Source organism: Phycodurus eques, chromosome 20 (assembly GCF_024500275.1).
Source record: "Phycodurus eques isolate BA_2022a chromosome 20, UOR_Pequ_1.1, whole genome shotgun sequence".
In the NCBI taxonomy this organism is placed as follows: domain Eukaryota; kingdom Metazoa; phylum Chordata; class Actinopteri; order Syngnathiformes; family Syngnathidae; genus Phycodurus; species Phycodurus eques.
In genome coordinates, this window is record NC_084544.1 from 2303030 (window position 1) to 2330430 (window position 27401).

At 43.8% G+C, this 27401-nt stretch overlaps 4 protein-coding genes across 6 annotated transcripts; 2 read left to right on the forward strand and 2 right to left on the reverse strand.

The window, feature by feature from the left end:
* The first annotated feature begins 444 nt into the window (after positions 1-444).
* On the forward strand, positions 445-4909 carry sgo1 (shugoshin 1). Its single transcript, XM_061665194.1, is given in 11 exon segments — positions 445-590; positions 728-889; positions 1773-1981; positions 2051-2097; positions 2191-2249; positions 2598-3285; positions 3366-3461; positions 3899-3992; positions 3994-4078; positions 4223-4394; positions 4476-4909. Coding segments are annotated over 10 exon segments (1755 nt in total). The 5' UTR covers positions 445-590; positions 728-732; the 3' UTR covers positions 4624-4909.
* Positions 4910-5355: 446 nt separating this feature from the next.
* kat2b (K(lysine) acetyltransferase 2B) lies at positions 5356-12363 on the reverse strand. Of its 2 annotated transcripts, none has more exons than XM_061665192.1 (18): positions 12059-12363; positions 10819-10948; positions 10509-10654; positions 9508-9594; positions 9261-9442; positions 8994-9185; positions 8822-8925; positions 8430-8555; positions 8226-8359; positions 7935-8143; positions 7740-7866; positions 7007-7117; positions 6795-6938; positions 6613-6727; positions 6508-6538; positions 6367-6430; positions 6206-6290; positions 5356-5918 (listed from the first exon to the last, which is right to left on the reverse strand). In XM_061665192.1, exons 1-18 carry the CDS (start codon positions 12263-12265, stop codon positions 5725-5727), a joined length of 2388 nt encoding a protein of 795 aa, XP_061521176.1. In that variant the 5' UTR covers positions 12266-12363; the 3' UTR covers positions 5356-5724. The 2 variants fall into 2 exon arrangements, with proteins under 2 accessions (XP_061521176.1, XP_061521177.1); XM_061665193.1 differs by lacking the exon at positions 12059-12363 and adding an exon at positions 11248-12032.
* Positions 12364-13015: 652 nt separating this feature from the next.
* On the reverse strand, positions 13016-21041 carry LOC133395641 (ras-related protein Rab-5A-like). The gene is made up of 6 exons (XM_061664723.1): positions 20853-21041; positions 18742-18942; positions 17660-17811; positions 17459-17581; positions 16865-16958; positions 13016-16103 (listed from the first exon to the last, which is right to left on the reverse strand). The coding sequence occupies exons 2-6, from the start codon at positions 18896-18898 to the stop codon at positions 15985-15987; spliced, it is 645 nt and encodes a 214-aa protein (XP_061520707.1). The 5' UTR covers positions 18899-18942; positions 20853-21041; the 3' UTR covers positions 13016-15984.
* Positions 21042-21351: 310 nt separating this feature from the next.
* Positions 21352-24190, forward strand: otud6b (OTU deubiquitinase 6B). 2 transcript variants are annotated; one of them, XM_061664721.1, is made up of 8 exons: positions 21352-21582; positions 21939-22087; positions 22147-22245; positions 22327-22527; positions 22652-22766; positions 22858-22919; positions 23821-23927; positions 24027-24190. In XM_061664721.1, exons 1-8 carry the CDS (start codon positions 21507-21509, stop codon positions 24091-24093), a joined length of 876 nt encoding a protein of 291 aa, XP_061520705.1. In that variant the 5' UTR covers positions 21352-21506; the 3' UTR covers positions 24094-24190. The 2 variants fall into 2 exon arrangements, with proteins under 2 accessions (XP_061520705.1, XP_061520706.1); XM_061664722.1 differs by lacking the exon at positions 22147-22245.
* Positions 24191-27401: the final 3211 nt, after the last annotated feature.

The window sequence follows — 27401 nt, forward strand, 5'->3', positions numbered from 1 at the left end:
AATAATGGAGTTGGAAAAGTGTGCACACCCTCTACGAAGTGGGGTTGTGGCTGTGTTCAGCATAGAAACTGATGTTAAATGGGAGTCTGCACACAGTGCCTCTAATTAACCCCAAACAAACTTCAGATGTTCTAGTAGGCTTTTCAAAATATATATTTAGTATATTATATTTATAGTGATTAGATAATGTAAACCATTGTATTTAAATCTTTCCAAATGTAAAAGAAATTAAGTTTGTAAATAAATTATTTCAATGTAAAAACATTCAAATTAATACATAAATGCAAGCATTAAATTAAACAATATAATGAAAAGAATACTAAAAATAACACTACACTGCAAAGATGAGGACTGAGATGTTATTTAATGACGAGAGCGCCCTCTGTCTTTCAGTTTACCAGGAAGTGACGTAACTTTCCATTGCAGCCAATGAGCGCTGGTGGCAGGCATTTCGAACTGTGGCTCACGGAAGAGTGAGAAGACGAAGCTGCTCAAAATTGAACTTTTTTTGTGTAGTTGACTGCCTGGATAAAACTCACACTTTTTTTTGTCAAGCAAACACAGCATTACGTGGATACGAACAACTTCTGGTAGGTTGTTTGGCGAAAGTAGCTGTTTTGAAGCCCGTTTGTCGAGAAGCTAACGCGAGGTAGTGGCGCTAACGTAACTGGTCTTGTCCGAGCGGCCATTTTTATGATTGAACTTGTGTTTTGTCGGTCACAAGCAGGAGCCATGGTGAGGGAGCATCTACCGAAAAAGCCCGTCGGGCGCACTCTGGAGGAGATTAAGGAAAAATTGAGGGAGAAGCGCAACAAACAGCTGGCCCGAGCCGCGGCGACCAGCAGGACTTTACGCTCGAGACTCGCCCACCCAAGCGGCAGCAGCGCCGGTATTCGTTTTCATATTCTTAAAAAAAAAAATCCATATTGTTATTGCTTTTTTATCTCAGCGCATATATTGTTTCATTGTTTTGTACATTTTATGACCATTATTTTATTTACATGTGTATTTATGGATTGTATTTTATTTTTAAATTAAATTTTAAAATATATTTTAGTACTATTTTATTAGTTAAAAAAAATAATATCATTTGTTTTTATATTTACTTTGTATACATTATTTTATCAGCTATTTATAATAATTTAAAAGCAATCTTTTTATTTATATTGAAATAAAATAATTTATATTTATTTATTAACATTTTATTTATATGTTCTAAATAATACATAAATGTATACATTTTATGTAGTTATTTTTTCATTCGGGTATGTATAAGAACAACATTTCATTCCACTTGTAGTTTAGAATGCAAATAAAAAAATAGTGCTTACATTTTTATTTTTAAAAATATTTTCCAATTTTTTAAAATTTCATTTGTATTTTTTTTTTATTTAGACATTTTGTTTGCATTAAATTTTTGTTATACCGTACATAATTTATATATTTAATCTGTATTATTAACCATTGCATTTTTATTCATAATTTCACCTTTTAATTATTGAAACTATTTCATTTCTATTTGTGCTGTATTTGTATTTGATTGCTCATACCTTTTTAATTACATTTGAAAAAATAATTCCTGAAATCTTTAGAATTTTTAAAAATAACATTTTCATTTTTGGGTCTTTTTTAGACTTAAGTCTTTTTGTTGTAGTTGCATTCTTATTTTTGTATTTTCTTCAACTCTTTTCAATGCGTAGGCTTATTTTGTTGTCGCGGAGAGCATTTTCCTCACAGTCGTGTTCACCGCGTGTTGTCGTCGGGGGCGTCAGGCGGCGCGACGCCGGGCGGACTCCTGAAGGCGGTGCAGCAGAACAACCTGGCGCTGGCGTTGGCGCTGCAGGCGGAGAAGGAGAAGGTGCGGCAGGCCAACGCGGTCGTCCTGCGGCTGACGAGGGAGCGGCAGGACCTCCTCCTGCACCTGCTGCTGCTCAAGAGGACGCTGCACGAGCGACGGGCCGTCGCCGCTTCCTCTCCGCTGGTAACAAACGAGCCGCGACGTGAAATTCGGAAGCAATGTTTTCAAATACGCGGCCGTCTTTTGGTTCAGGTCAAAACATCCGAGCCGCGCGTGGAAGCCGATGAAGAATCACCAAGGTACATTTGATGATGATGATGATTGTTTTTTTTTGGGGGGGGGGGGTTAAATAATGTCAGTTTTCTAATAAGGATTGCTTGGGTTTGTGTTAGGAGAGAAAGTGTCAGCGAGTGCAACACCGCCGGGTGTCAGCTCACCCCGATTTGTGCAGGTACACGCACACGCACACACCGGGAGATAGTATGCGCCATGCTTAAACTTATGCGACTAGTTTAACAGTATGTTATTCAGTAAATGTATGCGTGTGTTTGTAAATGAATTATCTGTGTATGTGTAGGTAATTAAACGACAAAACCAACAGTAAAGACATTCTGACATTAAAGCCTTGAAAAATATTACTTTAGAATATTTGTTTAATCAATTATGAACTTTCGATGGATAACGACTGCCAATATATCAAATCTGTCAATGTAATTGATTTTCCAAAGGAAATTCTTTACCTTTTTGTGATCAAATATGAACTTGACCCATACATCGACCTTTGATTTTATGTCGCCAGCTTCTCCTAAAATGGACGCCCGGCCCGACGCTGACCAAATCGCGCCGCCGCCCGCGGTGATGGCGAAGCGAAGACACGGCGAAGGAGGAGGGAGGACGAGCGGGAGGCGATCGGACCGCGTGCGAGAACGGCACTCCGTCAGCGAGGCGTACTCGGGGGCGCTCGTCTCGGGACCCCCCGCGCGCGACGAAGGCCGTCGGGAGACAACGACGACGGAGGCGGCGCCGGCCGAAGACGATCGCGTCCGCGCGCGAGACTACGAACCGACCGGGAACGCCCGCAAACACGCCCCCCGACGGCCACGGCCCAAAGCGGACGGGCCCTTGCGAGGACGCAAGCCCGAGCGAGCCCCCCTTAAGAAGCCCTGGGAGAACCCCAAGAGGGTGCGATCCAAGAGCCGGGACCGCAGCGCGCCGCCCCCCCAGCAACTCAACACCTCGCTGGGCTTCAATGACACTTTTGACTTTGACTGTGAGGAGGCCGTCCACCTCACGCCCTTCAAGGCCAAGCCGGACCACCCGGAACCCCCCGCTCCGCAACCCAGCTCGCTGTCGCCCGAGTCAGCAGACAGCCTGTATATGCCCAAGAAGAAGAGCAAAAGGGGGCGCCCGTCCCTCGAGACCACCGAGGCCATCGCCACCCGCAGGGGACTGGCCCCCCCAAAGGGACACGAGCCCACCCGAACCCGGTCAGCGATTACATTGTCAGACGTTATTTGTGTTTTTATGTTGTTGCTAATAAGTCTGCGTACGTTCGCGCTCCTCACAGCGTTGACAGACGAGAATGCGGCCGAGACGGATCAAGAAGTCGATGGCCACCCGTGGGATTTTTCCAACAGTCGTCACCTGATGACGCATCCGCAAGGTCAGGCAAGACTCAAAACTACACAATGTATGTTGAGGTTAATGGATGTGAGTGAGGGAGTAACATCGCCCGGCTCAAACTAAAAGCTCAGGCCGCCGCTAACTCAGTGGCTGGCAGCTTCTTTTGAAGACCGGCGCGAGGTTTTACGAACTTACATTCACACAGCGCAATTCTGCACCCGTAGCAATATACCAAATATTTGGAGGAGAGAAAAAAAAATCTGCCAATGGGGGAATTTCTGCACCTTTCTGCGAAGTCCTTTTGTCAAACTGCAAGTACACGCCGTGTAGATAAGTCAGGCAGTAAATGTAAGTTGGTGCAGGTATAAATGTTTGAATGTAAGCATGTGTACAGGTTAAGTAGTTTTGTTTATGTCAAACAAAACAAATATGCGAGCGTGTGTTTGTATGATTTGCACGGCTTTCTTTTGTGAACAGAAGCTCTGAGGCAGGACACTGCGGTCGACGCCTCCCCCTCGGTCAGCGCCCTGGCGGACGTCGAGACGATGACCGTCGACGCCGTCCTGTCCCGTTTCGGGGACTCGCTCTGCCCGGCGCCGCCTCCTCCTTCGTCTCCGCTCGCCAGCATATGGCGGCGAGTGACCACGCGCGAGAAACGTACGTCATCGTTCGGAACGCTGCGCGTTTGTCCACGCGGTGTTAGCTTAGCATTAGCACTCGCTTCCTTTCTTCCCGGGAATCACCGTGCGCATGTGTCCCCGTCTTCCCCCTGTTCCTCGCGCTGCCGTCACGCCCCTCCAGGCGGCCTCTGGGGCTCGGCTCTGCACGACGCGGCCGGGCGGAACGCCCTGAGTCGCTTGAGTGACGTGACCAATCTGTCGTCCCCCGCAGCCACGCGCCCGTCCACGCCGGCGGCGGCCCGCGTGCGCCGCCGCACCGTGGCGATGAACTACAAGGAGCCCTCGTTGAGCACGTGCGTTAACGCCGTATTTGGCGCAAGTTTGAGTAAGACAAAACTATTGCCTGACCGATGCCGTCCGTCTTTTCCCCGCAGGAAACTCCGGCGTGGGGACAAATTCACTGACGTGCGCTTCCTCCCGCCGGGCTCGCCCATTTTCAAGAAGAGCAGGAGGTCGCGCGCGTCCACCGGCGCTCGCCACAAACTGGACAAATATAACGAGTCCTTTGTCGGATGTCGTTGATATTTTTGGTTTTTCCCCACAACGTCGAAATGTTGTACAGTCCCGCTCTTTACAATTGAATGTTTTACAAAATAAATTGATAGACAAATAGTTGGCCGGCCAACGGACGTCAGTGGAAATTATTGCAAAAATAGTTTAGTTTTTTTCCTCTCTTAATAAATCTCTAAAGTAGCAAATTAGTTTGTATGAAGCCCATCAGTTGATACATGAAGTGTACAAAAAACTACTTGTAATGTTTGTTTTAACACAATACTAATTTATCTTTTGTTTTACAATAGCTTATGTCGCATTTTGCAGTGAAATTATCTTTTGTCATTAAATGTGATTTTGTTAGGTGAGTCTTAGCAAAAAATATATATTCTGTATTTGAATTAGCAATTTTGTCAAAAGTAGTTTTTTGCTATAAAATAATGTTATAAATCAGCGTTGATGTTCGGAATTGTGACAAGTTGATGCCTGAAAGCTGGCATCGACCGGCAGACTCAAGATATGTGGAATTAACAGGGTAGGGTTTCAAAACGGGGTTAGGGTTTTTAAACTGTTTTTTTGCCTCAACGTGGGCGCAATTAGCTGCAGGAATGATGTGAGGCGCACTCAACAAATCAAATTTTGTAACAAAGCCCACAGGTTTCTAATTTCATTTGCTCTTTGTAATCATTTTAAAATTGTAATTGTGCACGTGGACACTTGCGCTTTTCAAAGACGCTCAATATAAAAGACTCACACTTCAACGAGCCTTTTAGTTTTTATTCCGTCTGTAAAAGCGACTAATACTGCGTCGTTAAAATCAACTGTACAAAGAGCCTCTTACAAAAAATTTTTTTTTTCTTTATACAAAACAGAAAAACTACACCGTATTCCACAAAGTATAAAGTTGTCAATCTCTATCTGCAGCAAAAATATATCAGCGAATAAATTAAGACTTAATTTAAATCGGTTAACAGCAGTCAAATTGTCAGGAAAGGAAATACACACAGAATCAAAAGTGCAATTTTTGATAGTCACACGGCTGCCCTACATGAAACAAAATAGATGTTATGTACATTTTCATATGAGGAGAGCAACTTCTCCTCGCTCGGTTTTTGGCAGGACGGCGGCCATCTACTTGTCGATGAGCCCGGCCTCTTTGATCTTGGTGTAGAAGAACTTCTCGAGGAGGTTGGCGCACTTGTAGTACTCGCTCTCGGGAGGGTTGTACTCGCGGCAGTTGGTGAAGACACGCTGCATGTCGGCCATGAAGAGTTTGCGCGTGGTGTAGTAGCGGCTCTTCAGACGCTCGCTCATCGTCTTCAGGTCTAAACATACAAACAATAGAATATTGCTGTATGTTCTGTTTTTTTGGGGGGGGGACAAGCCTTACAATACCTCATCCTTTTGAGAGAAAAAAAAAACTTGGCCATATAATTATTTTATTCTTTTTTTTTTTTTTTTTTAACCAAAGCCTGCATCATTTTGTAAAAAAAATAATGCTTCGCATCCATTTTTTTTTTTTTTTTTTTTAAATGATGGTGTGTGAAAAAAATGCCCTTTTTCCCCCAACGCCATCGTGTCTTTGTTGTGAGGACAACAGCATCGGACTGACCCATTGGGAAGCGGATGACTTGGTAATATCCCGGCGCCTCCGTTTTCTTCACAGGCTCCATGAAGGGCCACGCGTTTTGGTGACTCTGGCAACCCAAATGAAAAATGAGAACCGACACAAAGCTGGCGCGAAGGCCGGCCGGAACGTCGGCCGCGCGTCACCTTGACGTGCGTCAGGATGCTCTTGAGCGCGCCGTACAGCTGCTCGGGGTCCTTGGCTTCCTTCCTGCGGCCACCGCGTCAACGTTACAAACAAAACCGACGTCACCCAGCGCCCTAAAGTCTCGGCCGACGCTCACTCACCCTTTGCCCGGCGGCTTCCAGCCGCTCTCACCTGCGGACGGACGCAAAGAGGTCAGAGGTCAGAAATAAAGGAAGGATGGAAGGCGGGCGGGCGGGATGACGCACGAATGCCCGGGATGCTCTCGATGGGGATCTGCCGCACGCCGTCCTTGAAGCACGACAGGCCCGGGTAGACTTTGCGGATCTGGACCTGCTTCCTCTCGATCAGCTTCTTGATGATCTGAACGAGGACGAGTCGTAGCACACCGCGCCAGACAAAAGTCGCACGCACGCACTCGCAAACGCACCTCTTTTTGCTTCTTGATGATGACGGAGAACTCGGTGTAGGGAATGCTGGGGTTGAGCTCGCAGCCCATGAGCGTGGCGCCCTCGTAGTCCTTGATGTAGCCCACGTACTTGGCCTTGGGCACCTTGATGTCCTTGGAGAAACCCTGGCGGAAGGCGGCGCCGCGTCAGCGAGCCTCGTCGGCGGGGCAGCCGGCGCCGGCCGCGAGGTTACCTGCTTCTTGAAGTAGCCGATGGCGTACTCGTCGGCGTAGGTGAGGAAGTTGAGGATGTGGTGCTTGATGTGATATTCCTTCAGGTGGTTCATCAGGTGGGTGCCGTAGCCCTTAAAAAAAAAAAAAGACCCATTTGAGTACGATTTCGCTCGGAGTCTGTGCGTGGATGCATGCCAGTCAGTACGTGTATATGCAGTAGAAGTAAATAGGAATGTATGGAAGTCAGTAAATGTACAGCTAATATATGGTGCAATGTTGGGGAGTCACAAATTACATCATTGAATTACAAAATGTACGTAATTGTAGTCCATTACATGACTGTGGGGGAAATTTGTAATTAAATTACAGTTGCTTTTGGAAATTTGCATGATTTCTTTTTTAGCTACAATTGAAAAATCGCCACAAAAGCTCAGATTTATCAAATGTTTTTTTTTTGTGTGCCGACATGTAGTTAGTACATGTATACATTAGGGATGGGCGAGTACCGATACCAGGTTTCGGTATCGGGTAGTCGTGTAGGCTGCCGATACTTAAGGCAAAAAAAAATACAAAAATCGGATGTGGAGTAAGTCCTCCTCGCCAGTAGTCGGCGCTACACCGCGTTAGTTTGACACATCGGCGAATCATCATTCTGAAATTTTCCACATCAAAATGACGAGCGGCTACTCTGTCTGAAAACTCGTGTTATTGAGCGTGCCTGGTATATTTGTAAGCAGACGTACGTCAGCTCACCTTAACCTGCTCGTTGGACGTGACGGCGCAGAAGACGATTTCAGTGAAGCCTTGCGAAGGAAACATCCGGAAGCAGATTCCTCCGATCACGCGACCGTCCTTGATCAGCGACAACGTCTTGTGCTTCCTGTCCAAGGCGACAAAATGAACCCAAACCCGTTTCGGGCGAGAAGGCGCCCGGCGGCCGCGGCTCACGGGTCGAAGACGAGGCGCGTGATGTACTCCTTGGGCATGCGGGGCAGCTGGTGCGAGAAGACGTTCTGGAGGCCCACCAGCCACATGAGGATCCGCTTGTTGGGCTTCTGGTTCAGCGAGTTGCCGATGACGTGGAACTCGATCACGCCTCGCCGCTCCTCCAGGCGCGCCGCCTCGTCCCGGGCCGAGTGGGCCGACAGCAGGCCCGTCTGCCGGCAGCGGATAACGTTAACGTCCTCGACGGTCCGGACTCGGCTACGGAGTAGCGGCGCGGCGCCGCGTCCTGCTCACCTCCGGGACGGCGGCGGGGTCGGCGATGGTCGCCATCACCTCGTCGATGAGCTCCACGGGGATGTCGCCCAGCACCCTGGGCCGCTTGCTCCCCTCTTGGGGGAGCGGCTCGGCCGGCTTGCGCTTCTCGCCGACTGCAAGGAAAACACGACGGCTGGCAACGTGTCGGCCGAGGACGTCGCAGTCGTACTTTGTGTACCGTACCGGCGGGCGGCTCGAGCGCCGTAGATGTTTTCCTGGCGGGACTGCCGGCGCCGCTCGAGAGGTCCGCGGACGACGCTGGGCTGATGCTGTAGTACAAGGGCCTGGCCACTGGGGGCGCACTGACCACTAAAGCGTAAATAGAGAGGCGGAAAAGTTTGATTCTTGCCGATTTCCGTTCATCTACTTATTTCTTACGTCCACCTGCAAACATCTGCAGGTACTTCTTGACGTGCACAGGCACACCTCCGTCCAGCCACTTACTGACTTTGACACATACAGCTGACCGCCGCCGACTTGCGTTTTTGTTTTGACTATTCGTGGCTCGGTCCGTATTTCCCCCCACCCCCGCGAATCGCCGTTTGTGCGAAGTGAGGCGGGGATGTGCGAGTTACCCGTGTGGACGGGAATCTGACCCCCGGGGGCTCCTGCTGAGAATTCTTGGCCCCAGATGGGGGAGCTGTGGCTGTAGACTTCCTCCTCCAGCATGGACAAGAACCTGAAAACAACAATAGACGGTTGAATATTCAGCCTGGAATTTTGTGGCTCTCTTTTCAGCCGTCTGACTTGGGAAAGTGCGTGAGGATGAGCGTTCTCTTCTCGGGCGGCAGCTTGTCCTTCTCCTGCCGGGCCTGCTCCAGCAGCTGCTTGCGCATGACGGTGAAGACGGAGCGCAGCAGCGTGCGGCCGAAGATCTGCGTGGTGTCGTACCGCGGCAGGCTGTCGCAGAACTGCGGCACGTTGCAGAAGCACAGCCACCTGCGCGGCGCGAGCAAAACAAAAAACACGGGTCGGGTCCAGGAGTCGGCCGTCGCGACTAGCGACGCTCGCTACCTGGTGTAGTCGGCCTTGTATCCGGCCGTGTCGTCGTTGGGGAGTCTCTGGCGCCTCTGCGACGGCGTCTCCAGCTGCCAGAAGTTGATCTGCTTGAGGAACATCTTGGCCAGCTCCACGATGGTCTGGTGCTCCTTGGACGGCAGGTGGCTGAATTTGTACTGCACGAAGTTGTTGACTCCCTAACACGTGAACACGAGCGTTGAGAGCGACTCGGCCGACCGGCTCGGCGCCGTCGCGCGACTACCTGCTCGATGCTGGGCCTCTCGAAGGGCGGGCTCTCCTGCGCTTCCAGCGTGGGCTTGCCCATCTGCAGGACGGATTTCCTCAGCAGCTGCGAGAGCGACGCAAACATCACTCGCCGTCATCGGAACGTCGCCGTCGTTCCCTTAGGGACCGGCGACCTTCTTACAATCCGAAGCGCGCTCGAGCGCGGGATGACTCGGAAAAAGAAATGGCACGTTCGGGCCCACCGGAGGCGCTCGCCGACGCGTCTCGTAAATGTCAACGAGGAAACCGCGCTTTGCTCTGGCCCGCTTCAGTCAACTGACATTTTGTGTCCTTTCTGCGCTTACTTTGAACTTTCCTGTTATTTGGAGCTAACTTGACGCGGAAGAGGCACAAGTAGACACGATTATTGAAAAAAGGAGAAAAGACATTTATTCTTGTCAGATTGCGATTTTTTACCCTCAAATAAATTCCCTTGAATAAATGCAACTTTAACGCCTCTGAAATTTTTTTCTTAGATGAATTAACACATTTAAAAAATATATATCGTGTGACCTTTCATCCAAATAATTTATACATTTTTCCTTGAAAAAAAAACAAGGAATTTAATTTTTCTTTATTGGTGACTTTTATCAACTAAATAATATGAAATTCTCAAAAAAAATAATATTATTATTCTTGTCAGATTGTGACTGTTTTCCTTGAATAAATGCAACTTTATTTCCATGGAAAAATCGAAGAAAAAGTACAAATAAAAAGTGCTTTCCTTTTTATATAAGAACAAAAAAAAAATGTGTTTTCCTCAAATAAATATACTTGTTTTCTTTGGGTAAAAAAAAATAAATAAGAGTAACTTTTTTTTCCTCAAATAAATACTATTTACTATTTTTTACACTATTGCTATCACTGAAAAATAGAACTTTTTGTTCTTAAAAAAAAAAAAAAAAAAAACATTCCTCCAAAATCTACCGCAAGCTTGCTTTTGAAAAGCGGCCGTGCTTCGATATTTTGCGTGCTTACTTTGAAGAGGGAGAAGTAGACCTGCTTGGTATCGGCGTCCTCCTCCTTGTGCACGCACGTGTACAGGTGCTCCACGTCCAGCGCCATGCCCAGCAGCCGGTTGATCTCGTCCTCGGGAACAAGCTCCAGATGGCTCACGTGATCCCCTGGGACGAAAAAAAAAAAAAAAAAAAGGCTATAATAAAATAAATAACAGACATTTCAAAATACATGAAATGATTGTTTTTTTGGTTGTTGTTGTTTTTTTGTTTGTTGACATGAATAAAATGGACATGAGAGATTTGGCGACGGCGCGTTGACGCAGACGCACCCAGCGTGTGCGAGCAGCTGCGGCAGGGCTCGTGCAGGCTGCCGGCGACGGGCTGCTGCTGCTCGCTGCGCGGCGGCGTCGGCGGCGGGTTCTGACTCTTCCAGCCGTTGCACTTGCACGCGCCCTCCGCCTGGCGGCGACCACATTAGCGTCGTCAAAGAAAGCGCTACAAAACGTTGGCAGCTGGAGACGGCTGCAAAGATATATTAGGGCGCTGCCACAATGCGTTGCATTAACATTATTAATAAGACCTTAGTTCCTTGAATAAATGCAACTTTATTTCCTCCAAAAACATTCGACTTTTATTCTTGAACAAAAAAAAATCATAATAATCTCTAAAAAATATATATATATATATATATATTGAAAAAAACATTCGTCAGACAATGACTTTTTTTTTTGCTTGAATAATTAAAAACATTTTCTCACATTGTGCTGCATCTTCGTTTCCTTGGAAAATGTTCTCTCTCGAAAGAAAAACATTCTTGCGCAGTTTTTCCCCTCCCCAAAAGCTTTTTCTCAAACCAATCAAAGTGACAACTTTTCATCTTAAAAATTGCCTTTCATGTCCGCAAAATACACTCCCCCACACGCACACCAAACCCATCACGAAATCCTCACTTTGCTGTTAAAACGTCGACAACTTCTCGCGTGGCTAAATAAAGCAACCGTCGTGTTGGCCGACAGCTGAGCGCGACGCGGGTCAAATGGAAATCGAATGAAAGTCGCCACATGTTTTGCGGGAGCGCTCAACTGCGCATGCGCCTGGAAACAACAACAAACTCCGCCCCCTTCGCTTGGCCAGCAGCTGCCAGGCTGTCAAAACAAAGGCCGTCGTCGCTGCATAAAGCGCCGAATAATCCCAATAGTACGAGTGTAGTACCCCAGGCCATGTTATTTCCAAGTAGTCGTGGAGCAGTAGAACGCGTTCCCCTTTGTTTTTGGCCCAATGTTTACACTCGCCCGCCCGCCCCCCTGTAAAAGCAAGCCTGCACAAGGGAAGGCCCGTGTTGGAAACTCTGCTGGAAACCTTTCGACATCCCTCTCTTCTTTCTTTCTTTTTACGCTCTTGCACAAACGTGCATGCAAACGTGCATTAGCGCACTCGTCGCTTCGGGCTTGCATTTGCAGCCAGCTACAGCGAAACAAAATGCACAAAAGTCGCCGTGACCGCGATAATAATAATAATAACAGCAACAAAAACAATAATCATAAAATAATATCGGGGAGGCGAGCCCACCTTGCAGGACGAATAGACGCCGAGCTTCTCCAGCTTCTTGGGCCGAGGCGACGAGCGGAGTTGCGCCTTCTTCACGCCGATCCGCGCGGAGCCTCCAACGGCGCCGGAGCCCTCGTCGGCGCCGCCGGGACCCGGAGCGGCCGGAGCCGAGCCCACGGCGCCGATAGCCGGCGAGCCCTGCTCGATCCCCGCGCTGCTGTCGGCCATGGACGTGCCTCTCGGCGGCCGCGAATCCCGACGGAGGGGGAGCGACACCCCCCCTCCTCCGTCCACCTCCTCCCGGCGGTGGTCGTCGAGCGCCTCCCCCCCCCCCCCCCCCCTCTCTCTCTCTCGCTCTCCCGGCCGCCGTCCGTCCGCGCTAGTCCGCCAGCGGAGGATCAGACATGGCGCTCGCTCAGCTTTCTTTTCGAAGTGGAGCGCGCGCTGCCATTTTCCGCCTGTGGGGGGCGCTGCGGCGAGGACGCCCAATCGGCGTCAATGCGAAGGAGACCAGGGAGCCAATCACAACGTTCGCTTCGCACAACCGTTTCAAGGTCGAGCCGTCTGACAGCCCAGGGCACGTGACCTTCATTTGACTATGTCTTAACTATATATATATATATATATATATATATATATATATATATATATATATATATATATATAAATAAATTATGACTATAAATTATGATTAATGTTAGATTTTTTTACATAAGAAAACTACTATTTCTAAGAAAAATATTAAAACTGTAAAGAAAAAATATTTTTAAATGATGTTTTGAAAGACATTATGCATATATTTTAAAAGAGAAGTATTATCAATATATATATATTTTTAATATGAGATATTTTTGTAAATTGTATTGTTTGAGAAAAAAAGTATTTTTAAATAAAGTATTTTCTGAAGGGAAAAAAAAATCAAATTTTCAAGACATAACTACAATGCAATTTTACATTTTTGAACACGCACAATTTATTTTAAAATAAGTTACATATCTACATCTTTTAAGAGCAACTGTATTTTAAAAACATTTTTAAAATGTTTTTTTTACAAAAAAATGTTTTTAGAATTTTTTGGATCATAAAGTATTTTTAAAGAAGGAAAATCGTAATTACGATATAAACGATAATTCAAGAAAAATGTTTGCTTGTATTTCCACTATAAAATAAATGTAAAATAAAGAATAAAGTTGGAATTCAATGAGAAAATGTGGAGTCACTAAGAGAAAAGTTATTTTTTTTCCTGTTGAAAGAGGTCAAATTTAGAGGAAGGTTATATTTCAGACAAAATGTATGAATTTAAATGAATTTTGAATCACTTTCAGTTTGTTAAAACTAGCGTGAAATGCATGCAGACTCAACAAAACAAAGCTTTTTCTAATTTCATTTTAATTTCCTCCAGTGAAAAAGTTATTTTTGGGGGTGAAAATGTCCACATTTTTTATAGATTTTTTTTTTCCAGGCAGTGTTTTTTTCTGAAAAAAAATAGTTGGCAGGTTTTTCTAGGAAAAAAGTCAGATTAGTATAAAATTACAATTGTAATTTAATGGGACTATAAAACAACAATGTCAAGAAAAAAGTCTCCATGAGATTAAAGTCTTAATTTGAAAAGTGAATTTCGTTATGTTTAATTTGCAAATGCTTGATATGAACCGTTTTCATTGTATATGTTGAGTAGACTTTTAAGATGAAAATGATTATTTTATTGTTTTTTTTAAACAGCAGGGCTAATGACACCACATACATTAAGAAAAGACCACCAATGAGAAGAAAAACCCCTGCATATAGTAACTTTTTTTTTTTTTTAATCGCTTGACTGCTAAATCGACAACACCCTATTTACAGTATATTATTTATATATTTATATGTATTTATAACACACTGGCTGTGATTAGGACACGATGATATATACTTGTGAGTCATTAGTGCAAGGCATGTAAAAAGTGGTACATAACGTATATAAATATGAAAAAAAAAAAAAATGGGCACCTCTGACGGTCAAAGCACTTTCTAATGGAGCCGATGCGAAGCGACAGATTACAAATTTTCGTTGCTGTTTTCAGAATATCGTAAATTGTCGTCGCAGGTGTTGCGGCGGGTCCGGTGAGCGGGAAGAAATAGTCTGCAACGAAGCCAAAAAGGTAGCACAAAGCCACAGTCCAAAATGTCCCGTACAAGTCGAGGCTTTTTTTGGTTCTCGCAGGTGCGTCGCGCAGCCACCGGGGGGCAGCAAATGCTCCTCTACGAGTTGCGTGTGCGCAATTTGACTGCAGAGCAGACAATCATCATCCAGTGCTGCCTTGATTTACAAGTGACCAGACTTATCATTTTTTTGCGCTACGAGCGATTGCTTTTATGATTTTTCTTTTTGTTTTTGTCTTGCGTTACGATTGCTAGCTAGCCTGACTTGACAACAAGCCGCAGTTTGGCAGATAGTGAACAATTCCTCCAATAAGAGGCCAAACCAAACCCCACTGACTTTGTCTTACAAAGGTCCATTAGCTAAATGCTAACACACAATGCAAAACACCATTTATGGGCTAATTAAACTATCATCAAGGTCGCGGTAATGCATATGCATTCTTTATTCAACGCAAAAATCGACTAATATTACTGCAGCTTACTGAGCGGTTGTGGCCCTCTTGTTCGTGTACTTATTATGTATGTATTATACCGCTTCCTGGTGGCCAAGGTGCACACACCGGAAGGAGCAGCACAATGGCCATTGAATTTTCAAGATGCACAAATGATTTACTTTCTAATAAATTGTCTTTTTTATTGAATGTTTTTATAACGTATAATATTCTAGAATGCTAATGAAGCCCTATGGGGGGCACAAGCCAGTGCAAACTGTAGGCCGGTCCCAAGTCCGGATAAATGCAGAGGGTTGCGTCAGGTAGGGCATCCGGCTTAAAACTTTGGCAAACAATTCCATACCGGATCGGTCGTGGCCCGGGTTAACAACAGTCCGCCACCGGCGCAGTCAACCTGCGGGGCGCCGCTGGAAATTCAGCTACTGTGGGTCGAAGTCAAAGAAGAAGAAGAGGTGGAAAGCTGGTTCTTCGGCAGAAAGAGAAGAGGAAAGCACAGAGCCTAGAACTGAATCTGGGGACTTTGAATGTTGGGACTATGACAGGAAAATCTCGGGAGTTGGTTGACATGATGATTAGGAGAAAGGTTGAGGCCAAACAAGAGGCATATGATGACATGTATGGCAGGTTGGACACTAAAGAAGGAGAAATAGGATATATACAGGCTGGCCAGACAGAGGGATAGAGATGGGAAGGATGTGCAGCAGGTTAGGGTGCTTAAGGACACAGATGGAAATATGTTGACTGGTGCAAGTAGTGTGCTCGATAGATGGAAAGAATACTTCGAGGAGTTGATGAATGAGGAAAATGAGAGAGAAGGGAGAGTAGAAGAGGCAAGTGTGGGGGACCAGGAAGTGGCAACGATTAGTAAGGGGGAAGTTAGAAAGGCATTAAAGAGGATGAAAAATGGAAAGGCAGTCGGTCCCGATGACATTTCTGTGGAGGTATGGAAGTTGGCGTTCGAGAGGAGGACGCAGGAGATGGGCTTACATGGAAAAGGATGACGCGCTGTGGCCACCCCTAAAGGGACAAGCCCAAAGGAAAAGAAGAAGAATATTATAGAATGCTATTTTTCCTAGCAAGAGTGTTTTGGTTTCATTTGTTCCGTGACCACACTTGTAAGTCAAGGCACCACCGTACATTGAAAAACAGCAGGATCGCAGAGGTGAGGCCGCGTGCCGTTTAGTCCAATCAAACGCTAATAAACGCTCCGCTAGGTCGAGCTAATTAACGAAGGAGCAACACAAGCAACCTAAATGTCCCGCACCGCCTCCGCCGCCAACAATCGGCCACGAGGCGCAGCGCTTCCGTACGGGTTACCATGACGATAGGTTCCGAGCCGCTTTCGGCTGCGCTCTAGTTGCTGCAACACGGCGCCTTGGCGGGCTGCGCCGCCTCCGCCAGGTCCACGCCGCGGTTTCGCCCGCCGCTGTTGGCGCCCGCCGACTGGGTCTCCGTCTTGGGCAATCGTTTCGCTGGCAGCGGGGAGAGAAAAAGAAGAAGAGGAGGTGAAAAAAAAAAAAAAAAAAAAAAGAAGTCATCATGTGCATTTGTTATGAAAAGTATACACATTTCCATGACCTCAAACTTAAAAAATGATGAACTATTTGTAATATAGATAAAGTTGTATTTTATGCAAGTGGGCAACGTTTTTTTTTTTTTTTTTTTTCTTTCGTCCCCCAAACAGTATTTATTTATTTTTCAAAAAAAATGGGTGGAATTTTTTTTAAAGGTCAGTATTTCTCTGAGTAAAAAGTAGATTTTTTGGGGGGAGATTATGTTTTTAGGGAAAATGTAGTTTTTTTCCTTTTACAAAAAAAGGTTAGTATTGATTTGAGAAAAAAAGGATATTTTGAAGTTAAAAATAAAATTCAGAATTTTTTAAATCAATGTTTTGGGGAAAGTTCTTATTTTGAGGAAAAAAAGTTCAAGAAAAATCTGTACTTAGGGGGAAAATATTTCTTAGTAAAAAAACAAAAAGTTTAAAAATATATATATATTTTTTTGATGAAATAAAATTTTCAAGGAAAATTCTGTATTTTTTTATAACTTAGTTTTCTTTGGAAAAATCAGTATTTTTCAAGTAAAAAAAAAAAAAGGAGGTAAATCTCAGAGGCAGAATGTTCTATTTATTTGAAGTCCAATTTATGTGGCGAGCGTCTTAGCCTTCAGTTATTTGTTCGAGTTATTTCTTCGGGACGTCATCGAGCGAGCCGCTTAACTCGCCGCGACTTACCAATGGCCAGAAATATTTCGTTGATGTTCATGGACGTCTTGGCCGACGTCTCCATGAAAAGCAAGCTGTTGTCGTCGGCGTACGCCTGCGCGTCCTGTCACAAATAATAGCACACCTTCATAAACACACGCTTATGGCTATAAAAAGTCTACACACCCCTGCTCAGACGCCAGGTTTTTGTGATCGAACAAAATGAGACCGAGACAAAAGTCGTTTCTCAACTTTTCCGATCGTTGATGTGCCCTTTAACCTGTATAACTCCCACCGAAAAAAGTCGTTGAGGGAAGGGGGTAATAATAAACAAGTGCCATAATGTGGTTGCACAAGTGTGCACACCCTCTTAGAAGGGGGTATGTGGCTGTGTTCAGAATGAACAAATCCCATTCAAAGGCATGTTAAATGGGAGTCAGCGCACAACTGCCACCATTCAGAGTTCCTCTGCATAACCCCACATGAAGCTCAGATGTTCTAGTGGGCTCTTCCTAACATTTTTTTGCTTTCTATCAGAAGCCTGAAGCTTTTGTGTGCAAATTCATAATTCTCTCCAGTTTGGCCCCACTAAGTGTGACTTGTTGTTTATTTTCTCCCACTGACCTGAAAGTCGACCGCCCTCTTCGAGGCCAAGTCGGCCTTGTTGCCCGACAAGGCGATGACGATGTGCGGGCTGGCTTGCCTCTGCAGCTCCTTCACCCAATTCTTTGCCCGGGCAAAAGACTCCTGAGGTGGAAAATAAAAAGTCATGAATTATTGAAAAGGGGAAAAATAAAAAATTTAATCTGAGCGCAGCGGGCGTGCCTCGTTGGTGATGTCATAGACTACGATGGCGGCCTGCGCGCCTCTGTAGTACATGGGCGCCAGGCTGTGGTAGCGCTCCTGGCCCGCAGTGTCCCAAATCTCAAATTTGACCGTGGTGTCGTCCAGACACACCGTCTGGGTGAGGAAGGCCGCTGCGAGAGAGACACAAACCACAACGGAACATCATCCAACAATAAACTAACTCCGGTGTTGGGACAGCTGCAGGATGTGAAAGGTTAAGAGTCTTTTATGCAAGAAAAAATATATACTTTTTTTTTTTAGGGGTCAAGTAAGCAAGAATGTCTAATTTATTTATTTATTTATTTTTCGGGAAAGCTCGTCACATCATAATTTTAAGAATGTTGTATTGTTGAGATTAAAATAGTGGTAATAGTCCCCGATTTATGGTTGAATTTAAACAGAAAATAAAAAAACTGCTTGTCATTTTTCTCCAAAGAAAAAGTTGCAATTATGTGACAATAAGCGAGATTTAAAAAAAAAAAAAATGGTTTAAATAATTTTAATTCCAGAAAAAGTTGCTTTTTTTTAACCCCCAATGAATAAAGTCACAACTACTGGCGAGGACTCAGGTTCTGAAATATCTTATTTGACTTTTTGAAAAAATTATGAAAAGAGAATACATCTCATTCTTTTGGGGAAAAAAAAAAAAGAATATATTTTTAAGAAAAAACGTTTTTTTTCCCCTTGGTAACAAGTTATAATGTTGCAATACTGTCTTCATTTTTGGATACCAAGAAGTATTTTTTTTTCAAAGATAAAAGGTCCTAATCTTATGAGAATGCCTTATTAATTCAAGGAAATTGTTGCACTATACCCATCATTGGAATCCAAGTCAATGAATAAATCAAATAACAGTAAATTATTATTTCTCAAAGACAATGTTAGTTCAGTTCAGAAATCTTCATTGCGGTCTAAACAATACATAGCTACTTTCTCTTAACTCCAACCTGGGCCACTTTCCTATATAATGCTATATGGAATACATATCTGCTATTTTTCTTTACGAGCACAGTCTGAAGGAGCATCTGAGCCGACGCCCACGTTGGCCGCCTCCCACTCACCTCCAATTGTGCTCTCCTGGAATTCGTGGAATTGTCCCTTGACGAAGCGCAGCACCAAGCTAGACTTGCCCACGGCCGACTCGCCCAGCAGCACCAGCTTAAACTGGCAGATCTTGTTAGCGCCGCTGGGTCTGGTCGCCCCGCCCCTGCCGGCCATGACTTCGCCTCTCGGATCGCAACGCTCGCGATTGGCACCCTTCGCTGCAACCGGAGGGAAGTGGTCAGTCGACGCTCGATGGTTCGATTATGCATTGGGAAATGTACTCAAGTGAAAGTTGAAAATGGAAATAAAAGTGAAGTTAAGTGCGGTCTGTTTTTTTTTTTTTTTTTTTTTTAAAGGATTTTGTTTTTGTGGAATAATTATCTTTTTAGAGGAATAAAAGTTAGCTCGAGATTACTTTATTTTGATCAAAAATGTTTTTTTTTTTCCTCAGAAAAAAAAATACTTTTTTAAAGAAAAACTTGTACTTCTTTTCTCTGCAAGTTGTATTTTTTCAGAATATTTTTTGGGGAGTTTTTTTTCCGGTGGTATTTGCAAGCAGGGATAAAAGTCATATTCACGAGACTGTTTCATTTTGAGGTAGAGGGGTGTTCCTACCCTCCCCAAAAAATGTACTGAAGAAAAAAATGTCAGATTTTTTTTTTTTTTTTATCTGCTAGAGTTGAGAAACTGTCTTTTTTCTCCCCCTGAGAAAAATCTGCATTTTCTCAGAATAAATAAGTATTTTTTTTTTTTAGAGGAAGAAAAATCCTGCACATTTTAAAGAAACATTTTTTGTACTGCAATAAGGTGTTTTGTATGTGTAATTTAGAGGACGGGGGGGAAGTGTTTTTCAGGATTTTTTTTGCAATGTGATAAGAATAACATCATATTCAAAAGAAAACAAGGCCTGTGTGTGTGTTGGGGACTTCCCCAATGGCGTGTCACTGGTGTCAAGTTGGACACCCAACACTTACTTGTCCTGCCGTGCCGTGTCGAAAGCAATTATCACTACCAGACAAACTATTTGCTATGGCACAAGAGACACGGACATCATCTGATTACCCAATTACAGGAGGCTATACAAAAGCCTACCTTTGCTCGGTCCTGCGTAACACGCACGGGTGGATAAATGCCACAAAAACAACATAAAACCCAAGTTCCAGCCACCGTATGCGTTTTGATCCTCTTACACAGTGGCGACAGTGGGTACGCATACCACGCATCGCTTTGCAACTTATTTAAGGCGGAATTGCCGTTTAATTCCCACACAAACGAATGTGTGTGAGCGCCTCCAGTGTCACTTCTGGAATGTTAACTTTCAGTGCATCAAACAAAGTCCTTGTAGAATCGAAAAATATTTGTTTAAATGGTGCAATTTTGATGTTGTACTGTATGTACAGTCAAAACAAACATTTTTTACATTTTTTTTATTGCGTTAAGTATTGGTGACTGTTATCAGCAGCCTTCACGATTACCCGATATCTTGAAATAAGGCCGATGCAGCCCCCATAACAATACATGGTATCGGTACACGCCCATACCTACTCATAAATATTCGTTTAACCTCGTTACACCCAAAATACAAGCAATGGCATGCAGTTTGTCCATAAATGATGTGGGGCGGGAGGCGCAACTATTATATTCAACAAACTTATAAAGGAGTTTTGGTTAAATAAATAAAAGAATCGGTGCAATATTTGGATGATAAAAGTATAATTATTATCATTGATAGAAAGTCAGCTCACTTGTGGAGAGCAAACATTTCGCTTTTCGGTCTCCCCCGCTGAGCAAAGACACAATTCAATATTTAACGTCATTTTACTTTTGTTTTCACGTACGTTTTTTATTTATTTAATTATTTTTTTTCTTTTTAAAGGGACAATCAAGCTACGTTAGCATGCTGGCTAGCTAGTTAGCACAGCCTGGACTTCGCTACCTTGTAAAAGTACAGCTAAAACACCAAAACAGGTTACACAGTCCACAAGATAATGCGATTTTCTTTCTACAATTGAATTCCCGAGGCTGACAGTAATGATAATTAAAAAAAAAAAACGGCAACATTAGCCCGAGTAGGCTAGCGACAGGGCGAGCTGGAAAACACCAATGTGACGTCATGTACGCGGCTAACCTGTGAACAGGACGACGCTTTGGAACGTCAAATGTGTTCAGATATCCGCACAGATTCGGTGCTCATCTGTCGTGGAGGAAGAAATGAGTTGGGAAATGCACCGCCGTCACGTCTTCCTCCCTTTCTTCTCGCAACTTCCCTTTGGAAGCAAAACACAAACAAGCAGCTCTTTTTCCGCCCTTACTAGTTCTTTTTCCGCCCTTACAATGTAACGTCACTATCTGAGTGACGTAACCAAAAGAGACATATGGACGGCAGTGTCCATGTTTGGTAAAATAATCAATTTTTCGTACATCTTAGTAATTAAAAAAATATTATATATTATATATATATATATATTTATACTTCCTCAACATTTACTTTAAATTGTTATTTAAAAAAAAAAAAAAAAAAACTCTCCTTAAACAATGGTCAACGATGGCGATTGTCTGTATTACCCCATCCGGCCAGAAGAGCGCTGTGACCACTTGTGGTCGCTGTTGCTACAAGCGAAGGAGACACTGCGGAAGAAAGGCCCCAAACACGAAACACGTTTCATTTATCGCCTCATTGAATATTTTGCGACTAATGCGGTCTAATTTTAAACTTTAAAACATATAACATGTAGCCTTATTAACATTTTCGCATAGCGCACGTCAAGCATCTTCTTAAATTATGGACGAGGGGGATGTGGAGACGCCGGAGGAGATGATACTAAAGCAGCATCGTAGGGAGAAGAAGGACCTGCAAGGTACATATTATATTAGCTTCTTTTTTTCTGTTTAAGCTGATCATTTAACACTATCTTTATTATGTCGCCTCTAGGACTGGACTGAGCCATACTTAATTTAACAGTGCATATTGTTAAATTAACACCTGTATAACAGTGTCAAAAATAAGGGTATTACTACTTTTGTGAAGGTAGAATTTTGTATTTTAAAGCCTGAACCTATATATTTTACATGCTCACTTTGCATTTGATTGACTCAAATTTAGAGATAGTCTGATACGTTTGATTTTTTTTCAGGGCCGATACCGATGATGACTAGTTAATGCAGAATATGATAATGGGTTGACCCCTACTCAATTTTGTGTTTTTTTTGACAGCCAAAATCCAGAGCATGAAAAACAGCGTCCCCAAAAACGACAAGAAGAGGCGTAAGCAGATGACGGAGGAGATCACCAAGATGGAGGCCGAGCTGGATCAGAAGCACGACGAGGAGCTACGCCGGCTCGAGTCTGCGTCCGACGCGAAGGTACCGCTCGAATACGAGTCTTTGAAGTCGTTTGCATCCACCACGGATGTTCTCTCAAGGTGGAGGAGGTGCCGAATGGGGTGGAGGAGGTGCTGAATGGGGTGGAGGCGCAGACGGTTGAGCAGCAGCCCCGCGTCACAAAAGCCCAGAAGAGGAGGGTGCGCCACAAATTTAAACGCCGCCCCCCCCCCCAAAAAAAAAAATTCAACTCCAGAATTTTTAACGAGCGCCGTTGACAGGACAAGAAAGCCGTCCAGGAGCGCCAGCGCGAGAGCAGGATCGCAGAGGCCGAGGTGCAGAACTTGCGGGGAGAGCGCCACCTGGAGGGCGTCAAGCTGGCGGAGAAGCTGTCGCGGCGGGGGCTCCAAATCAAGGAGATCTCCACCGACGGGCACTGCATGTACCGCGCCATCCGGGACCAGCTGCTGCGGCGGGACAAGGTACAAATACACTAAAAACGATCGGATCTCAAATCATCTTCTCAACGGGTTCCCGGCACGGAGTTATAGATGAGTAATAAAGTTGAGTCGTTAAATGCCTCCGTGTTGCTGCTTTGGACGGAAGTCCGAGTTGAGCGTGAAGGAGCTGCGGTGTCGCACGGCGGCGCACATGCGGAGCCACGCCGACGACTTCCTGCCGTTCCTCAGCGACCCCGACACGGGCGACGCGTACGCAGCAGGTACCCGAAAGCTCAACGTGTTGCCTTTCCTGGGAAAAACAGCACTGTAATAATAATGATCATACTAGTAACCATGTCAATTGCCTTGCAGACGACTTTGAGAAGTACTGTAGCGACGTGGAGCACACGGCAGCGTGGGGCGGACAGCTGGAAGTGAGTCTGTAACCCCCACAGACACAACCTGGATCAGCTTTTATTGATTAGTTAGTCATTGATTTCAAATCAGCTAGTAATAGAAATTGAGGTGGCCGGGGCATCTGATTGGGACGCCTCGGGATCCCCCGGAGGAGCTGAACGAAGTGGCTGGGGAGAGGGAATATTAGTACAAATGGAAAAAACCCAACATTAAAACTCAACAGTGTTTAATTATGCATTTTTAAATAAAATAATTTAAGTACGACTATTATTAATGCATGCTTTGTTTGTTGCTGAAAAAGTTTTGGAATTTTATTTTTGTAAAAATATATATTTGATATCTGCGGCTCTCAAACGTTTTACACCAAGTACCATCTTAAAAAAATACTTAAAATGCTCGTGCAACCATCATCAACAACATTCAAATATAGTAGCGTAGTAGGTCTAAGTGTTAATCAAAACATTTTTTTTATTTTATTGTAAGCCACTAAAAGTTGAGTAAAGATGAATTCTATTCTTTGTTTTATAATATCATTTATTTATTCTTTGTATATTATTTACTTATTTAAACCCCCCCCCAAAAATGTTGTCTTCTGGCTGCAAATGACAATTGAATTTTTTTTGCTGAAAACATTTATGAAGTTCTACATGAAACTGAACATGATTAAATATGTCTCACATTTTTGTCGTCAATTTTAATTTTTTAATATATACATTTTGAAAATTCTTAAATTGATATTAACCTGAAGCCTTCAGAAGATTTTGAGAAAGACTATGAATCATTTTGGACGTGGAACATTTTGACAAAATGCAACCAAAAAAAAGCTAAATTACACCAAATGATAACAGACTCCCACCAACTCCAAATTTTGGCCTGAATTACATCTCGTAACAATATTCCCAATTTTTCCGTTTACAGCTGCAAGCGCTGAGCAAGGTCCTCCAGCTGCCCGTCGAAGTCGTCCAGGCCGACTCGCCGACCGTCACCGTCGGCGAGGAGCACGCCGGGGACGCAATCACCCTCATGTGAGCTCTTCCAATAAAAAAACAAAAACAAAAACAGAACAATGAAATCGAATCCCATGTTTCATTTCCCCTTCTCTTTTGTTTTGTGTGACTTTACAGCTACATGCGTCACGCTTACGGGCTGGGGGAGCACTACAACTCGGTGGAGCGGGCCGACAACAGCTGAGAGGCCATCGCGACTTACCGGGGGGAAAATGAAAATGAGTCATCATCCGTGCGAAGCGGGCGGGCGCACATTCGAAACAATAATTGAATAAAGTTTGAAAAGAATGGACGAGCGTTGCCCTTTTATTTGTTTAGGATGCGTTCGTACGCTTCGGTGCTTCCGTTGTACCGAATGTTCTGGATGGCGCGAAAAGGACAAAACGTGCCAGTAGATGGCAGCCAATAAGCACGGCCACGTCTGAGCGTGTTATTAGTTACAAATCGAAGTTTGCCACAAGTGGAAATCAATGGCCGTACAAAGGAATGTTTTAGAGAAAATGTATTCTAAACAAAACAAAACATTCACTTTGACTACTTTGTAGTTATGATATATCATTTATTATTAACTAAATAATATAGATATTCTCTTTCCCTATATATACATATATAGTGTATATATAACCTTTCAAAATGTTATTGTGATAGACTTCTGGAAAATATATTTTTGTTGTTCATAATTTAGTAATAAAAATAATTTGCGGTTGTGGCCGTTACATTTAAATTAATGTCTATATATTTATTTCCATTTTAAAATGCGTACATGGTTTCTACATTTTTTTTTTAATGGATTTATTGAGTTTCCAATAGATTTTGCTGTTAATAAGTTCTATTCATTTACATTTGTTGTCATGTTTTACCAATACATTCTATTTCTATTTTGTTTATTTGACCTCTGATTTCAATACATTGACTGTACAGTATATTTTTTGATGTTTATGACTTCATACACTTTGTATAGTTTTTTTTTTTTTAGCTGTATATTTTTTGATGTTTATGACTTCATACACTTTGTATAGTTTTTTTTTTTTTTAGCTGTATATTTTTTGATGTTTATGACTTCATACACTTTGTATAGTTTTTTTTTTTTTAGCTGTATATTTTTTGATGTTTATGACTTCATACACTTTGTATAGTTTTTTTTTGTTAGCTGTATATTTTTTGATGTTTATGACTTCATACACTTTGTATAGTTTTTTTTTTTTTAGCTGTATATTTTTTGATGTTTATGACTTCATACACTTTGTATAGTTTTTTTTTTTTTAGCTGTATATTTTTTGATGTTTATGACTTCATACACTTTGTATAGTTTTTTTTTTTTTAGCTGTATATTTTTTGATGTTTATGACTTCATACACTTTGTATAGTTTTTTTTTGTTAGCTGTATATTTTTTGATGTTTATGACTTCATACACTTTGTATAGTTTTTTTTTTTTTAGCTGTATATTTTTTGATGTTTATGACTTCATACACTTTGTATAGTTTTTTTTTGTTAGCTGTATATTTTTTGATGTTTATGACTTCATACACTTTGTATAGTTTTTTTTTTCTCATCTCCTCCTACAGCGAGGGCGATACAGAACAGAGCGAGAGAGAAGTTCATTTCTGGCAAATTAATTTTCCCTTCCACGCCTGCGGAGCTCGCGGCGTGCGCGCGCGCACGCGCGTCTACCGGGCTGAGGGCTCATGCATAACGCATGAGCTTTAATTGCAAAGCCAGAAACTAATGACTTTGGACTGGTTAACAGCAGGGGAGCCCTACATCCCGCGCAAACTGCATGAGAAATCAGCTCAGAGCAGAGCGAGAGAGGGATGGGGGGGGAAAAAAGAAGGCCGAAGCCCTAATTGATGAATAATTGAAGCAGGGAGCGACGGGGCATAATTGTGACATTTTGTTTCAATCAATTTCCCGACGGCGTGGAAGGGAAAAAGAACGCGCGGCGCGGAAATGGACTTCGGCGTCTCCCTGACATTTTCCCGGGCTAACGAGATTCATTCCCGAGACTCCCCCCCCCCCCCCCCCCCCCACCCCACCCCCCACCCCCGCATCTCACCATCTAAGATTGTCACCGACTGCAATGCGATGTTTCCTGGCATGTTATGAATGATAACAGGCATCTTGCAAAGTAGAAAAAAAAAAAAACACACCAAGAAACATGCCACAAAAAAGTGCTCCGTATTCACAATACAGCCACCTTGCACAATAGAAATAAACATGACAACTAGAAATATGCCACAAACAGTCCACCTCGTTCAACACAACTGACACCTCGCATAATAGAAATAAAGTCAGCGACTAGAAATAAGCCATAAAAAGTCCATTTCATTCAACTCAACTGACACCTCGCACACTCGAAATAAACACAATGACTAGAAATCCGTCAAAAAGTCAATCACATTGACAGTGCTGCCACCTTGCACAACAGAAATAGACACACACGCTAGAAATAAGCAACAAAAAGTCCGCCCATGTTACGCTAACCGCCGCCTTGAACAACGGAAATAGACATGACAAATAACAAAGAGAATAACAGAATGAATCCACAAATCTGCAAAGTCGCCATCCTTCAATAGATTCAATGCTGGTGTACCTAATGTATTGTCCCAACAAGCCCTTTTGTTTTGCTCAACTTGGCTAAGACGACGTACGCAAGACGGCTACGTTGTGACACAACTCGCGTAGCCGAGCTTGATTGACGTTTATGTAAATGAGGGGGGTGGCGGCCTCCTCAGAGGAGGCGATTGTAAATTCCCAACATGCCGAGCATATGTTAATGAGCCTCTTTGCAGCGCTGATATGATTACCGTGAGGGGTGGCGTTTGGGTGGGACGTGGGGGGCGCTGGGGCATCATCCCCGGTGGAACCGTGCGCCTGGCTCAATGCATCGGGGGGGGGGGGGGGGGGGGGGGGCCGTTGAGCAAAGCAGGATAAAGTGGCCGCGGCACCAAGTGGCATTTGTCTGCCGACCTCAACATCATTTGAAGTTCTCTAAATGTAATCTGAAAAAATAAATGCCTCACCTCCAATATACAGCTCATGTTTTCTCCTCAGGAAAAGCGAACAACAGGCGGTATCATTTTAGTGGGTGTAATTTAAAATTAAACGCCTCTCCGACAATAAATGCCCCCTTTTTACTTTTCAAGAAAAGAAAACTGCAGGTTTAGTGCTGCTGTGGTGGATGTAATTAAACTCTAAATACCTCACCTCCAATAAACACCTTACTTCCTGTTATAGTACGACATACGAGTGACGGAGTTTATGCCTCAATTGATAGCCAGGTGCGCTGTCCACTTCCGCAAAATGTTTTACCTTCAGGAAAAGCAAATAACGGAATTAGTAATTACGAAAATAAACACCTCACCTCAAGTAAGGCTTTACGTCTCGTTATAGTTTGGCATATGAATTGCAGGATTTTGCGCCTCCATTTGATTACTACATCCGTCCTTCACTTGAAAAGCTGATAGCGGGCAGTGCCACTTTAATGGAGGCAA

Excerpts from the sequence above, each read along its gene's own strand:
- kat2b (XM_061665192.1), bottom strand. The coding sequence starts at position 12,265 with ATGGCCGACAGCAGCGCGGGGATCGAGCAGGGCTCGCCGGCTATCGGC. Across the intron at positions 7,867-7,934 it reads ACGCGCCTCGTCTTCGACCC|GAAGCACAAGACGTTGTCGC; the intron begins GTGAGCCGCGGC and ends CGCCTTGGACAG. Across the intron at positions 6,431-6,507 it reads TGGAAGCCGCCGGGCAAAGG|GAAGGAAGCCAAGGACCCCG; the intron begins GTGAGTGAGCGT and ends CGGTGGCCGCAG.
- LOC133395641 (XM_061664723.1), bottom strand. The coding sequence starts at position 18,898 with ATGGCCGGCAGGGGCGGGGCGACCAGACCCAGCGGCGCTAACAAGATC. Across the intron at positions 16,959-17,458 it reads AGAGGGCGGTCGACTTTCAG|GACGCGCAGGCGTACGCCGA; the intron begins GTCAGTGGGAGA and ends TATTTGTGACAG. Across the intron at positions 16,104-16,864 it reads CGAAATATTTCTGGCCATTG|CGAAACGATTGCCCAAGACG; the intron begins GTAAGTCGCGGC and ends CCCCGCTGCCAG.
- otud6b (XM_061664721.1), top strand. The coding sequence starts at position 21,507 with ATGGACGAGGGGGATGTGGAGACGCCGGAGGAGATGATACTAAAGCAG. Across the intron at positions 22,088-22,146 it reads AGTCTGCGTCCGACGCGAAG|GTGGAGGAGGTGCCGAATGG; the intron begins GTACCGCTCGAA and ends TGTTCTCTCAAG. Across the intron at positions 22,920-23,820 it reads CGTGGGGCGGACAGCTGGAA|CTGCAAGCGCTGAGCAAGGT; the intron begins GTGAGTCTGTAA and ends TTCCGTTTACAG.